Source organism: Parus major, chromosome 14, assembly GCF_001522545.3.
Source record: "Parus major isolate Abel chromosome 14, Parus_major1.1, whole genome shotgun sequence".
Lineage (NCBI taxonomy): Eukaryota > Metazoa > Chordata > Aves > Passeriformes > Paridae > Parus > Parus major.
The window spans coordinates 223624-238647 of NC_031783.1; the positions used below are offsets into that span (position 1 = coordinate 223624).

The 15024-nt window shown below is 41.7% G+C and overlaps 1 protein-coding gene across 5 annotated transcripts in view; it reads right to left on the reverse strand.

The window, feature by feature from the left end:
- Positions 1-15024, reverse strand: part of CRAMP1 (cramped chromatin regulator homolog 1) — a 49826-nt gene that overhangs the window by 12370 nt on the left and 22432 nt on the right. For all 5 annotated transcript variants that reach the window (XR_001524110.2, XR_001524109.2, XR_001524111.2 and 2 more), the window contains exons 7-13: positions 10559-10644; positions 9734-9857; positions 8567-8648; positions 6255-7508; positions 3623-3797; positions 1232-1413; positions 485-559 (exon numbers count right to left, since the gene is read on the reverse strand). Coding sequence is in view for 2 of the 5 variants with exons in the window: in XM_015642950.3 (XP_015498436.1) it covers positions 485-559; positions 1232-1413; positions 3623-3797; positions 6255-7508; positions 8567-8648; positions 9734-9857; positions 10559-10644 (1978 nt within the window). In the remaining 3 variants the exon portion in view is untranslated. The remainder of the gene's footprint in view (positions 1-484; positions 560-1231; positions 1414-3622; positions 3798-6254; positions 7509-8566; positions 8649-9733; positions 9858-10558; positions 10645-15024) is intronic.

Below are 15024 nucleotides of genomic sequence, written 5' to 3' on the forward strand. Positions count from 1 at the left end.
CCCATTTTTTCCCAGGAATCATTGTTCTTTTCAAGTGTGTTATGGCTTATTTCACTACAGAGGCTTATATCCACCACAGTTTAACATCCACTACTGAGCAGGAAGTAGGAAAATGATATAAAGGAAGATTTTATTGTTAAGAGGGTTGTGAGCTCCAACACTGCCAGCACAGGGACACACTGCCTATGCCTCAGTGCCAGAAGGCCCAGGAAGCAGAACCTACTTTGAGGTTCCAGAAACTTTTTTATTTTTCCAAACTACCTTAGGCACTGGACTTCTGCTGTTGCTGATATTCTTTATACGGGGAATGTAACATGACTAGTTACACTAGAGACCGAAGTGTTTCTTCCTTCATAATTTCAGCTTCACATTTCCAGTGGATGAATGAGGGAAATTCAGCTTTTAATTTATTATGTGCAAATCACTGCAAATCAGCCCTGCTGATCCTCAGGAAGCAAAACGATCATTTACACTTTGCTCTGACCTGTACTACTAGTGGCTTCCGCAAGTGCCTGTTCCGTAACTTCCTGGGCTTCGGCAGGAAGAAGTCTGACTGCATCTGGACAACAACAGAAAATGCATCACATACACAGAATAAATTATATCCCCCAAATTCTTGTTTTCAATAAAAAAGAATTAAGAGTTAACTAAAACACTGGGTTTTGTTTCAGACAGCACAATATCCTTTCTGCTAGAGTCAGAATATTTTCTACAAAGAATGTATTTTTTCTTTTTTTTTTTTTTTTTTACTGAGATAAAGCTTTGTCCCAAAAAAGGGATTTCATACCAACTACTCCAGCTTCCTACAAAATTCTTAGCGAGACTGTATACATAAAAATTAGAATTTGGCTTAAATACAGCACTGAGGCTGTGTTAAAATTAGCTACATATCAGAAGGGGATCAGTTTCCATTAAATCTGGTACACATTTATGTTTGTCATGATCAACTTGATTAGACAGCAAATCACTGTCATCAGGCTGTGTGAAGGCATTCAGATTTGAATTACCTGAATTACCTGAACAGGTAATGTCAGTTCAAAGCATGGGTACATAGTCAAAATCTGACTCATCTCAGTAAATACAATGTTAAATTTGAGCATGATAAGAAGCACTTCGCAAGTGCTTCACAAGGCAGCCCATACTTTCTGATGAATTCAGAATCCCTGTGATATGTCCTGGAAGCTGGCTCATGCACACCATGCTACATTTTCTATTCAGTCATCTCACTCACACTGATGGTGTCCAGGTGCTGCCGGAAGGTCAGCTCTGCTTCCTTGCTGGGTAGGAACAACTTCCCGTGGCGGCTGTTGGGGGGCAGTGTTGTAGGGACTGCAAACAGTCCACTGTCAGCCTCAGTGCTCCCAGAACTTGAAGGACTAGCCACCAAGAGAGGTCTAGGAAGGTTTCTCAAACCTAGAAGATTTGAACAGCAATTTGAATGAAATAAAGTGAAAACAAAAAGGAAATAACTCTTTAGTAACTGAAGGATCATAGAGAGCTGGGACTTAAGGATTCTGGCTCTGTCACTAGCTGTTTCCAAATCAGTAATCTCTCCATTATTTCAGGTGTCTCACCTGAAATTTGACAGTATTTACCTGCTATGGACACCACTAATATTCACTCACTTGCTTTGAAATTCTTGGAAGTAGGGGATTAAATGTAATTTTACACTACTTAAGAAACTAGAACTGAAGCCCCATTTTCAGCACCACACAGGCTGTGATAATCAGTTATCTGATCAGCTTGTAGGCATACCTGAGGGCATATCCCAGTAAACAAACTATATCCACCATTTCTTATGTAGGGGAAGATAATAGAAACCCAGAGCCATTTTACAGTATTTATGATTTATTTACACTGCCACCCCTGCTTCCCCTATAGTAATTCAAAGTTCAACCCCAATAAAATCAACCTGGTGATGGACCAGAGATCAATTTACCAAAAGACCTTCTCAAAGATGGACTGTCTTCAAAATACATTTAGCACAATAAAATAATGGTAGCTTGTCTAAGTGAAATGTCTCCATTTATATTTAAGTTTAAAAAAATATGGTAGGATTTCCTTCTGCAGGCTGCCAGCTTGGATGAAAGCCAGCATTGTTAGCCTGTCACTTTGAGGTGCTTAAGAAGTGCCTTTCTTCACAGAAGTGCTTTACAGCACCAGTTAACCTAGTTAACCTGCTCCTGGGTTCACTGCTTCTCAGAGCACGGGTGTGAAAAGGACTGCCTAAGAATCACAACTGTTCCCAGTAACTCCATCATAAACTTTCCTGAAGTCATAAACATTTGGTGGCAAATGCAACTGGGCTGAATCATAGAACCAAAATTCTTGGCCTGCATGACTGGCATCACAGGTTACAGCAGCTGTACCTCCTATTAAAGAAAAGGCAATTCATAATCATTCTCTATCTTATAATCATAGAATCATTTGACTGGCTTGGACTGGAAAGGACCTTCAAGCTCATCTCATTCCACCCCCTGCCATGGGCAGGGACACCTTCACTATCTCAGGTTGCTCCAAGCCCCATCCAACCTGGCCTTGAACACTGCCCAGGAATCCAGGGGCAGACACAACTTCTCTGGGCAACCTGTGCCAGGGCCTCATCACCCTCACAGGGAAGAATTTCTTCCTAATATCTAATTTTAACCTACAGTAGCAGGATGGCACAGAAAAATTTCAGTAATTATTTATCAACAGATTTTACTCCGGGCATTTACTTGCTTGTTTTGTAAGCTGATACTCTCTTGAGATCTCACACCCTGTGGCACTCAACATGTGCTGGTTCAGGCTGGGAAGGGGTTAATTTTGCTCAGTGGCAGTTTTGGATTTGTGTTGCAAACAGTGTTCATAACTCAGGGATGCTGTAGTTAATCCTGAGCAGGACTTACAGTGGTCAGGGCCTTTGCTGCTCCTTGCCTCACACTGCCAGTGAGGGGGCTGGGGATGCACGAGGAACTGGGAGGGGACACAGCCAGGACAGCTGATCCCAGCTGACCAGAGTGATATCCCACACCATGGGGGGGTCATGCTTAGCATATGGAGCTGGGGGAAGAAGAAGGAAGGGGTGGACATTCAGAGTGAGGGCGTTTGCCTTCCCAAGTTACTGTTACATATGATGGAACCCTGCTGTCTTGGGGATGGTTGAACACCTTCCTGCCCAGGGGAAGCAGGGAACAAATTCCTTGTTCTGCTTTGCATGCATGGCATTTGCTTTCCCTAATAAACAGTTTTTATTTCAACCCATAAGTTCTCTCACTTTTCCAGTTCTCCCATTCCCACCAGAGCAGAGTGACTGAGCAGCTGCAAGGGGCTGAGTTGCTGGCTGGGGTTAAACCATGACACAGCTCTCAGAAAAACCCAAACATCTATTCTAAGAGTGACTAAGGAGAGTTCTTCTGGATTGTGAACAGCATTACTGATGTGCGTTGTTATTCAAGATTCATAGCAGCACTGGACTTAGGACAATTCTAAAGCAAATTAACACACACCAGTGTTCTCAGACAGTGAAGTTCCTAAGGGTAAGAACACTCCTCCTCCCAGTGTTCCATCACTGGGAAGTTCTTGTCATAGTGTGAAGTAATAATAAGTTGAGTTCGTCAAGTGGATTTTTAGGAATACTCACCTGAGGAGCTGGAAGCAGCACCAGGAGATAAAGTCTTGCTGCGAAGGGCAGACTGATTCCGTGTGCAGCCTGGACTCCTGGTGTTGATGGCAATAACCTTTCCTGGAGGAGTCAGGGACTGGTCCTCCTGAGCAGGCTTTATAGGTGACGTGGCAATGGAGCTCATCTCAGGTGTCTGAAAATGCACATTAAATGAACATTGTGTGCTGGTACAACAAATGTATTGTGAAACTCACTGTACTTAGGAAGCCTTAAAATTAAAATCTGACATATTACAATACCTTAAAGTACTCTAAGCAATACCTCCTAGTGGGGGTGAGGGGCAGCTGAAATTACCTTCCTGCCCATTTAACAGTGTTGGATGTCACCAATTCAATATATTAATTTATGTTACAATTGGGTTAACACTCAACAAGCTTCATGCAATGTGCTGAATCACTGCAGGATAGAAAGAAAGAGGGAAAAAAGGGTGTTGGTTTTAATTCAGTGCAAAACTGTTTTTCATAAACTCCATCCAGAGGGCTGCTCTGGTGAATACATATGGACAAAAACATTTTACTTCTCTCATAATTCTAATCAAGTAGAGTTTTGAATTTTCCTCCTTCTCTTTCACACTGTAACACAGCATTAACAAGAGATACATGCACTTCAATAATTTTCCAAGCCTATCCAGTTGTTTCATTAAGTAGTTTAAACTGTTTCCTAGAAACCCCTCCCTTTTTAAGGAATCTGTGCAATCACAGGCTTAAAATGCTCAACTGCAATGCCACTTCACAGTTTGTTTGATACTGATGATTTTCATTTAAGGAATGAACCACAGCAGAGCTGGCTGCTTTGGCCATTACAGGTTACAGATTATCTGGAGAAAAGAGCAGGCATGGATACAACCAATCTTTCCTCTTAAAATACCCTGCAGCAAAAATATCATGGTTCCTGTCATTATTTGATGAAATGCAACTTTCAAGATGTCTAGAGTGCTTTCAGTAAGTATCTCCCTGGCCTTTGCAATATCACAATGTTCATGCTGCAAGGAGAGTATGTTTTCCTAAAAAACCACAAGAATGAAGTGGTATTAGACAAATGAAAGGCTGTGTTCCTTCTTTTTGCTGGAATGTACAAAATGGTTCATATCCTTAAAGAGCTCCTTTATTGTTCAGTAGTACTATGCTATTTCGATTAAGACATCAAGAGTGTGAAAATGACAGGAAGACACATGCAAATCCTGATTACTGTTTTCTCCCTCTCTTCAATTCCTCTCCCCACAAGTCTCAGGGATGTCCTTTATAGTTTGTGATTGTTTCATCATGTCATGCCTAGCTGTCACTGGTGTCACCAGAAGTAAAAGTAGATGCCAAAGAAGATACAGTATTCCCAGTGTCACTAGAGGACACAAAATTATTCACACTACTACCTTTAGTGTTAGATAAAAATCCGTGACTTTATTACTTGACTCCAGTATTTATAGATTTTCGACAATGACCAGGGATTGGATAATTAAGTTACCATCTTCACAAGCACATCCATCAAAAGATGTTTCTTAGAAGGAATGCATAAACATCTATGTTTACAGTTACTTTCCTGAGAAAGTAGCTACAACTATGAAAAACAAGATCAGAAGGCTTAATTTTCGGGTGATAACCCAGATCTGTGAGATGTCAGACCAAAAGCCTTTGCAGTTTAAACAGTCTGTATCTGGAGCTGCATCTGAACAAAGACGGGTTTAAATTTATAAAATCCTTCATTCATTCTACATGTTTGTAGAATCAGAATCAAAAGGAACTTTGAGGGGGCTAAAGCACCAACAAACAAGGATCAAAGAACTCCGTGTTTGGGAACAGTGATACATTTGCATCATGGGTAGAACAGATTCTTTAGCTCATCATATCTACCACAGGCATTTGAGCAGATCTGCTGAACTGTCTGTTTAAAAGATGTTTTACCAAGTTTCAATTGGCTGCACTGGGTGGAACTGGCTGTCCAGGTACCACTGGGGAAATTCTTAAATACAGGTTACAAAGCACAAGAAGGAAAGGAAGTTCATTCCGTAAGGTCTGCCTAAGGAGGAAGGTATTTTTCTGGGACTGTTAAACAGCTGTCCTGGAGTCTTATTTACACAAATCAACTATGGCAGGCATAGTTCTATTGACTCTGCTATTCTGAAGAAAAACAATCTTTTCACTCTCACACAGTGTAATTTGAACTACATAAACACTGAAAATCAATGCAGTTTGATATGGAATATTAATCTCATCCAGGCTCCATTTCCCACAAAAGGTTGGATTAGATGATCCTCCAAAGCCCATTCCAACCTGGGCTAAGGTTCCGTGAATCTGAGAGAACAGAAGGCACCTCACCTCACAACTGATCTTTTGAGCAGTCATATTAAATGATCACTGGAACACCAGTGAGATTCACAGCAAACCAGAAGCTAAAATGCAGTGTAAAAAGCATACTGAAGCAAACTGTAGCCAGCTGTCTTGTGTTGTGGTTTTTGAATAATTTAAACACAGGAATCTCCAAAGCTCTTGACATGGCTAGTTACTGATTTATTGTGAATGCACAACTGGGCAATTATTCCCCAAATGAAACTAGAGTTTAGAGTTCATCTGGAGCATGAATAAGAGCTACTTACTGGTTTGGGATTAACTTCAGTAGAGATGAGTTTCAGAAGGCAATTCAAGAGTCTCTGCTTGTGAAAGGTAGGACATGCAGGGACAGCACTTGACTCAGATGTTTGCTCCCTAGCATCCTGGGTTTCTGGCTCCAACACAGTCAACCAGTCGTATTCCAGCTGCAGCTTGTTCGGTTTGCCCATCATGAGGTAGACTTCAGCCAGCGTAAGGCTCTCAGAGGTTCGCAGACTCCATCCTTCTTCTCTAACTTGTTGGAAGAGCCGACTTGGGTCATCCTTGAGAGACTTTGTACTGGATTGTCCCTGAGGTGGAGGTGGAAACAAGGAGCCCAGCTTTTCTTGAGAATCCTCCATTACTGCATCTGTGCTATCCTTGGCATCGAGCTGCTGGCCTTGGCTGTGGCCGGCCTGAGTTTCACATCTGCTGCTGCCAGGGGAAGCCACACCACCTCTCAGTAGCTGGGAACAGGAATCAGAGGTCTCTGCACTCCTCCTGCTTGGAAAAGCCACTGGAGAAGCATTACCAGGTACTGAAGCAGAGTCCTTCCCATGCAGTTTGTCTGTGCAAGAGTATTTCTCTGGGACAATTAGGTCCTGGCAGGACTTCAGGTACCGTGGGAATGGATCGAGCAGAGAGAGCTCCTCCACATCAGGGATCTTGCTGCAAGCACACGCTGTACTGTACGAGGGTAGCAGAGCAGCCTGGTCACTAGCCAGAGGCTCTCCGGCCTCCACACAGGGGGCCACTGAGCTCAGCTTTTCCTGGTGCCCTCCTGGATCCTGAAGTCCAGAAGGTGGTTTCTGGAGGGAATTAGTGATGCCAAGATTTAAGGCTGTTCCTTCCACGAGGACAGGCTCTGGGGCACCATCTTCAGTGCTTGCAGAAACTTCAGCTGTAGGCTGTAAGGTTCTGCTGGGCTCTGTAGTGCTCTCTGCCCTTCCCACACCCTTACCTTCCATTCCCCGCAGGTATTTCAGCTGTCCCCTTGCTGTCCCCTGCCCACTCTGTATGCCAAGGATTTGGGCAGGGGGGAGTAAGTGAGAGTCTTTTGTGTTCTGTTTACATTTGCCTGTTTCCTGCCAATGCACAGTACAGAAGGCCTTGGAGTGGACCACTCTGGCTACCCCAGGCAGTGGAGTGAGGGTACAGTTCTCCCCTGGAAAGAGATGGAGCATCACTTTCTCCTCTGAGAAGCTGCCCCTTGTTTCTGAGTCTCTGGAGTCTAGAAGTTGCTGTTCTTCAAGTGTTTTACGCTAAAAAAGATGTGTCAAAGAATTTAACAGTCACCTGCCTCTTCCAAAAAAGCAAATGGGAGCCTATTTTGCAAGTTGGAAAAAAAAAATAATAAAAGAAAACCTAGCTGATTGAGGACATATTCTCTATCAGCACAGATTATAATGAAGACACTATAATCAGAAATTAGGTCCTTATGGTGATAAAGACTGCAATGAAGACCTGTTACAAGCCCAAAATAAATATCCATTCAAACAAAATTACATCTCTCTGCTTCACACACCAGTGTAATTGTAAAAAAAAAAATCCCAATCAACAAACCCCAACAAAACCAAGCAAAAACCTCCACCATTGCACAGCAAAGCAGCCTCTCATGAGTGCAGCAAACTCCACCTTACATACTCTGACATCCTTCAGAGTTTCAAGTGCTTTGCTGCTGCTTTTTCCAGGCTCACAAATAAAACAGAAAAGCCTGAATGAAAGGCCCAAGAAGAGGATAAAACCTACATGTCAGAAGGACTAGGTTCAGAACTCAACAGCTGTTAACTTGCAAATCCTTCTATTGCATGGATCAAAGTTCAGAGGCACAGACACCCTGAACACTGTATGGCTCAGACAGTGCAGAGATACATTGCTGGTAGCAGCAGCTACCTCAACAAGAAGCTTAAGCCTTCATTGGTGAAAACTGCACAAAGTGCAAAAAGCTGTCCTTAATCTCTCTGCTGAAACTGGAAACAGAATTGTCAGTTATTATCCAGGCTGTATGGGGGTCACCCACTAATAATGAACCAGACTAAGTTTGCTGTTTGAGGAAATTAAATAAAGGCAGGAACATATTTTTTTCTTAATTAGCTTTCATGGGAACATAACAGAGAAGAGTTGAAGTAAAAGCAGAACACTATGGGATCTCCCACAAAAGCTTCCATTAGTGATGGTGAGACTTTACATCTATCTTTACCAGGCACTGGTACACTTATGAAGTAGATTCACTTTTCCAATACAAAACTGAACTTGGAATAGGAAGGGAATTGCTCTCAGGATGCAGCACAATGGAACAGACTGAACAGAAAAAGGATACAACCCGCACTTCATGGAGAGCCCACTTCTGCTTCAGGAATTCAAGGAGGCTGGAGACCTTCCGATGTAACTCCACAATCATCCTGTACACAAGAGAAGCAAAGCAAGGGAACAGAGAACAACTGTCAGCAGGAGCTCTAAGTCCTAACCTTGATGCTAGAAGGGGAATTAAGGAATAAACTGGCATTCTATAATGCCAGCACAAAAAACACTCCCAAGCACTATGAAAAAAACCACAACAAAACAAAAAACGTGTTACCCCACAACTTTAGAATCTAGGTTAACTCACAACTGTGACAACTCACTCATAATAAAAGCCTGTCAGATAAACCTGACTGCTGTGATTCAAGAAACTATTTTTTGCCAGATGGAAAAAGACAGGAAAAGATGGCAGGACTTAGTGAACTGCAAAAGTGCATGCAAGGCATGAAGCTACTACATAAAGTATAAAGAGAAAAAGGGGCACAAAAGATTCCTAAACATTTACTTTTTGATAACATTTTATTAAATAAACCTAATGCAAAGAAGAGAATGGATATTTTTATCATCTTTGGTCACTAAACTGAAGTGCTGCATTTGAAACAACACAACATCATAAAAGCCTCATGGTTGCTGCTCCAAATTCTGGATTAGATGTAAGTACCAGGATGAACCCCCACTGATGACACTGAACAGCTGCACCAACAATGTTTTGCAAGGGATTATCTACAAACACCTTCCATGCTGCTTTAATCATTGGGTGGAAGTAATTTGTTCAGAGCCTTGGTACAGCACCTCTGACCACTGTGTATACTCCCTTCTCTCTGTCTATGGTACATTCAATACAAATTTGACTAGAACCTAGGCTACTGTCTCCATTTTAGTTGCCCTCTGCTCTGACATTGAGTGGCACAAACTATACTCATCTCCAAAGCGACTAGCTCTTTCATTACTCAAATTAAAAGATATCAGGAACAATGGTAATCTGATTTTCCCACGTGATAACTCATGTTTACAAATCATGAACTATGGCTGGACAAAGGCTTCAGACTACGTACACTTTAGGCCAACTGCTTTATAAAAGATGAACTGCCCAACTGGCAAAGAGAACAGAGAAGAAAGACGAAGGGGCTAGGATGCTTGCTCATCTCTTTCCCTGTTCTGAGCACCACAATTAATTCTCCATTACCTAAGCCGTGGGTTCTGGGCAAGACTCTGTACTCGAGCCCATGCATGGTTATTCCGTGGTTGCAACTCCACAGGGACCTTGAGAGGCAGTCGTACTGGCTTTTGGTCCTCTTCATCACTCACACCTGAACGTAGATGAAGCACAAAGGGTCAAAGCAAGGAAAACTTAGTCACAACACTGTATGCTCAGTTACACAATATGAAAGGTCAGACACCACCATCACCTTGGATGATGGTGGAAAACTTGGGCAGTTCAGCTTCATCAATGGAGCTTTCCTCCTTAATTACCTTTTGTTCCAATATATTCTTATCCTTGAACACAGCAGTGGTACTGGGGATTCCAGTTGAGCAAGCAGTGTCAAAAATCAGATGTCTGGAAACTTTGAGCAAGTACAATATTTCGGACCTTTGAACAGCCTGATTCTACTTACTTGGGAACGAGGAAGAAAAATAAAACCCAAAATGAAATCAGACATAGCTGAATAGGAGAAGGTAAAAAATTTGAAAATGTTCAATGCTAAACACTATACTGCTGCTGATTCACTGGCACCTCCACATACAGTGAAAGCACAGTGTGTAAAGCAGCAGTGAACTGGTCTGGTGTGGGTGTTTCCTTTTCATCTTAGCTGGTAAGAAAACTGGGTGAGTCCTGAAGTTCCTGGGGTTACACAAGCAAACAGGCCAAGACAGAATACTCGGCCCAGGACAAACATGCAACAGTCCAAATTTCCCTGACAGTGATGGACACACCACAACAAGCCTGCTCCCTTTCTATGCTTCCAGCCATCTTCTAGAACACCCTCACATTCCAGCATCTTTTACTCACCATCTGGATCACAGAGTTTCTTCAAAGCCCTGCACATGGGAGCTTTGATACGCAGGTTTCTGCCTTTGTAACGAACAGTTGTAGCCCTGGATATATAGAAAGAGAAGTAGTTAGAGGACCAGTAACAACAGTGTATGAATACAGACCAATTCATCTTAGGCCCTGTGCTCTTTACCATCTTCATGTATGAATTGACACATGACTGGAAGGGATACTAAGCAAGTCTGTGGATGACAGAAAACTGTGAGAAGCTGTGGACTCCCTTGAAGGCAGGGAGTCTCTGCAGAGGGTGCTCAGCAAATAAGAGGACTGGGCAATCACCAACCATGTGAAGTTCAACAAGGGAAAGTGCCAGATTCTGCACCTGGTACGGGGCAGCCTATGGACAGACTGGGGAATGAGATGCTGGAGAGCAGTGCTGCAGAAAGGACCTGGAGATCCCAGCTGAGGGCCAGTTGGATCTGAGTCTGGATCAGAGTAATAAAATACTGGAATTGTCTGCCTGGGGAGGTGGTGGAGTCACCATCCCTGGATGTGTTTAAAAAAAGACTAGATATGGCTCTCAGTGCCATCATTTAGTTGAGGTATCAGGGCATTGGTTGGACTCGATGATCTTGAAGGTCTCTTCCAACCTAGTGATTCTGTGAGTCAGCAGTATCCTGGAGCCAGGAGAGAAATCCCTGAGCTTGACTTGAGCACCAGGTCAAGCACTGCCAGCCAGGCCAGGAAGGAGATTGTCCCACTCTGCTTTGAGTGGCCTCACCTTGAAGTTTTGGTGACTACAATATAATAAAGATATTAAACTATTAGAGAGTGTCCAAAGGAGGGCAACAAAAATGGTGAAGGGGGAAGCCATATGAGGACTGGCTGAGGGCACTTGGTCTGCTCAGCCTGGAAAAAACAAGATGGAGAGGGAGACCTCCTTGCAGCTACAACTTCCTCTTGAGGGGGAGAGAAAGGGCAGACACTGATTTCTTCTCTGTGCTGATGACCAGTGACCTGAAGAAATGGCTTGAAGTTGTGTCAGGCCAGGTTTAGGCTGGGTATTATGAAAAGCTTCTTCCCCCAGAGTGCTCAGGCACTGAACAGGCTCACCAGGGCAGTGGTCACAGCACAAAGCCTGACAGAGATCAAGAAGCATTAGGACAATGCCCTGAGGCACAGTGTGACTCTTGGGGATGGTGCTGTGCAGGGCTGGGAGCTGGACTTGATGATCCCCATCCCTTCCAACTCAGCTTATTCTGTGATTCTGTGACTGGGGACACAGAGCAAAACATCATTGTGACTACAGGAATGAATACAGAAATGTACAGTACAAGTACACTGAGCATTCAGTCTTTCCTATCACCTTACTTTTCTTTGTAGAAGTGTTATGCTTGTGACCCTCCTCTTCCAGACTTTCATGAAACACTTGGTTGTCCACTCAGGGAGGGACTGCTGTTTTATAAGAGGACCAGGACTATGTTACTTTAGTTCAATACAGACAGCTACTTCATAAAAGACAAGTGGTTTTGATTTAGTCTTCCGTTTATACTCATGACTCTTAATTATAGGAAGAAAGAGTCTGAAGTTTTTGCAGAGCCTTGCATCTGAAATATGATCACTGTATCTGGTGCATACATGAGATCTTAAGAGCTTGTGCAGAAGCCTGAACAAAGTAACTTTTTACAGTATGAGTTCACTGGTTTAGCTTCAGTATCACTTCTGGTTTCAAAGTTCCTTAAAAGCCAAGAGCTCGTTTTTGTTTTCACACTGTGAAATTTCTTGATTTCTTCACTCCATCAGTCCTGTTTTCTTTTTAGGGACTTAAAAGGCAGACATTGAGCCAAATCAAATTACCGATGGCATAATTACTTCCTAATACTTGAAGCATTAAGGATATGCACTGGCACAGAAGCAGCAGGATTGAACACAAGTCCTTGCAATAAAATGAAATAAATTATAGAGAATATACCTATACTGTAAGTAAAACACCATCATGCAGGAAGAGCAGCTGTCTGCAGTGCTAAGAGGAAAATTTGCAAAAGGGCAGCAGAAGTGAAACCAGACCTGAGAAGATGGAGCTGATGTGGTGAGCAACCCAAAAGTTTCAATTACTGAACTGTGAACTTCTATAGATTTGGAATATTCCTGGGCTGGAAGGGCAGATTTCCTTTCAACTTAATTTTTGGAAACAAGAATTGTTTGAAGACAGTTGGTCCCACCAACAGTGTAAAGTCTCTGTCAGTGTCTTCCAGTGTAAAGACTCTTAGAGAGAGACACAGAAACCCTTGTGGATATCTAATCAATAAGTTAAGGAAGAAAAGTAAAACCTCCTCCTGGGCACCTCAGCCTTAGCATGAGACTCCAACTCTTGTATTTATCCTTATATTAAAGTGTAGATATGATTTTATCAAAAAACCAGCATTTTGTACGAGTCTCTATTTGTTACCTGTTTTAATATAGCAAATTTTTTTAACTACTTGTGCAAGCTGAGACTCTCCTCTTTGATTTTAGCTAATGTAATTCCTTATTATCGAATGCACCTTTGAAGCATGTGAGTGAAGAGTTGGAAATAGAATTATTATTATCATAATCATAGTTATTACCTTGACAGTATAACAGTGCAAGTAAGAAGAGGTCTGGGGAGAGAAATATTTTTTATATTAACTGTTATGACCATATAAACCAATCAAGTTTTTTGGAAATTGTTTCATCACGTGAGTGGAAGGTGACTGAAACAAGGGCCTGGCTGCTCAGAAGGCCTGGAAGGTTTGATCTGCCTAAAACAGCTGAGCTAACTGATCTAAGAAAAAGAATAAACAAGAAAAGTGCTATTGTTCATTTTTCATATTTCCTATTTCTGTTCAAGAGCTCAGCTAGCTGGTCATAAAGCATTTATTGTTGAGTCAGGCTTCCTGGTAGTTGTTCGTGCTCAATTTGTCTGCCACCTGTGCAGGTGGACCTTGGGCCGTAGGTATCCACCATGTATTACCAAAGAGCAGGTTACAAATGAACATGGATGAGCATCACAAACTCCTGACTGCATCTCTATCTGTGCTTCCAAGGGCAGAGAAATTAGAAAAAAAAAAACAACCAACCCAACCAAAACCCAAAATAAAAGACAGGAAAGTGTGAAAAATGCAAGTATATTATGGAAAAGATATTTATTGGAAAAAACCAAAAAACACCAAAAACCAAACAGAATAATGAAACACTAGGAGGAAAACCACATTGGAGGAAACCTAACAACTGCAAACCTGCTGATATCTATATGGAGAAGCAGGAACTACTGCCTTCCCTGAGCATGAGGGGAAATGGCACAGTTCAGAAATCAGCAAGCAAAGTATACCATTCAGTAAATGAAGAAACACGGAGCACACATAAATGTGACAAAACATCAAAGACTTCCCATGCAAATTTTCACCCTGCCACTACAGCACTCTTCCACAACTACAGCGATCAATGCTATTTTCATGGTACCCTCACACATGCTTTAGAATATCCCAGCTCCCCACATTCAGGTGTTCTGCTTCTCCTAATTCCCTTTTGCATTAAGTACGATTAGCTTCAAGCAATCTAAGGCAGAGTATTATTATAATCTAATAATAATAACTTATTATTAAACTAATATAAAAGTAATATATTTAGACACTATAATTTTCTAAGTGCAGTCTGTGGCTGGGAGACTGAAAAAATACTATTTCTACAAATATAGGGGAAAGCATAGTAAAGGAGTCAGTCTGCAATAGAACTATTCTTAGCTTCAAAATGCGTATTTTCTTCTCCTATGTGGATGTCTCCAAATGCAGAAAAGCTTAAGTCTTAAAAACAATCACTGTATTGACTATGCATTCAGAATTACCAGTCTGATTTGACACCAAGAACATAACCTGTCTACTTAAAATGGTTTGGTTTATATATTATTTTTTTCAGTATGAACTGCTATTTTATGATCAAGATTTTTACAGCTACAAATTTGTCCTCAGCACGCCAAAGAGCTTTCCCAAGTAACTGGAAGAAAGTGAAGAATCACTCCTATTCCACATAAAGTACATGCAGAATCTGAACCAGACAGAGCAATTAATGCCTGTTAATGGTTTCTGACTTTCTTACCTTGTGCTATAAAGAGCCTCTCTGACTGGGAGAGGTAAAACCACATACACAACCAGATACTGATGAGTGCTCTGCTTAACTGTGCAAAGTTACAATACTTCTTTAATTAGGTGTTTCTTGTAGGGGTTTTTTGGTGTTTTTGTGGTTTTTTTGTCTGTTTGTTTTTTGTGTGTCTGTGTTGCTTTTAACTTACCCAAAATTCCACACGTTTACAAAGAGATCGAGAAAATATTTGTATTCATTCATATGTAGCTTTCTATTAAATGTAAAGAGTGTTGCAAAACCTAAGTTAAATAAAAATGTTTCTCCCCTAAAAATTAAACAAAACAAACCTTCAGTTTAAATTTATTTAAATTAGTTACTGAGCAGTT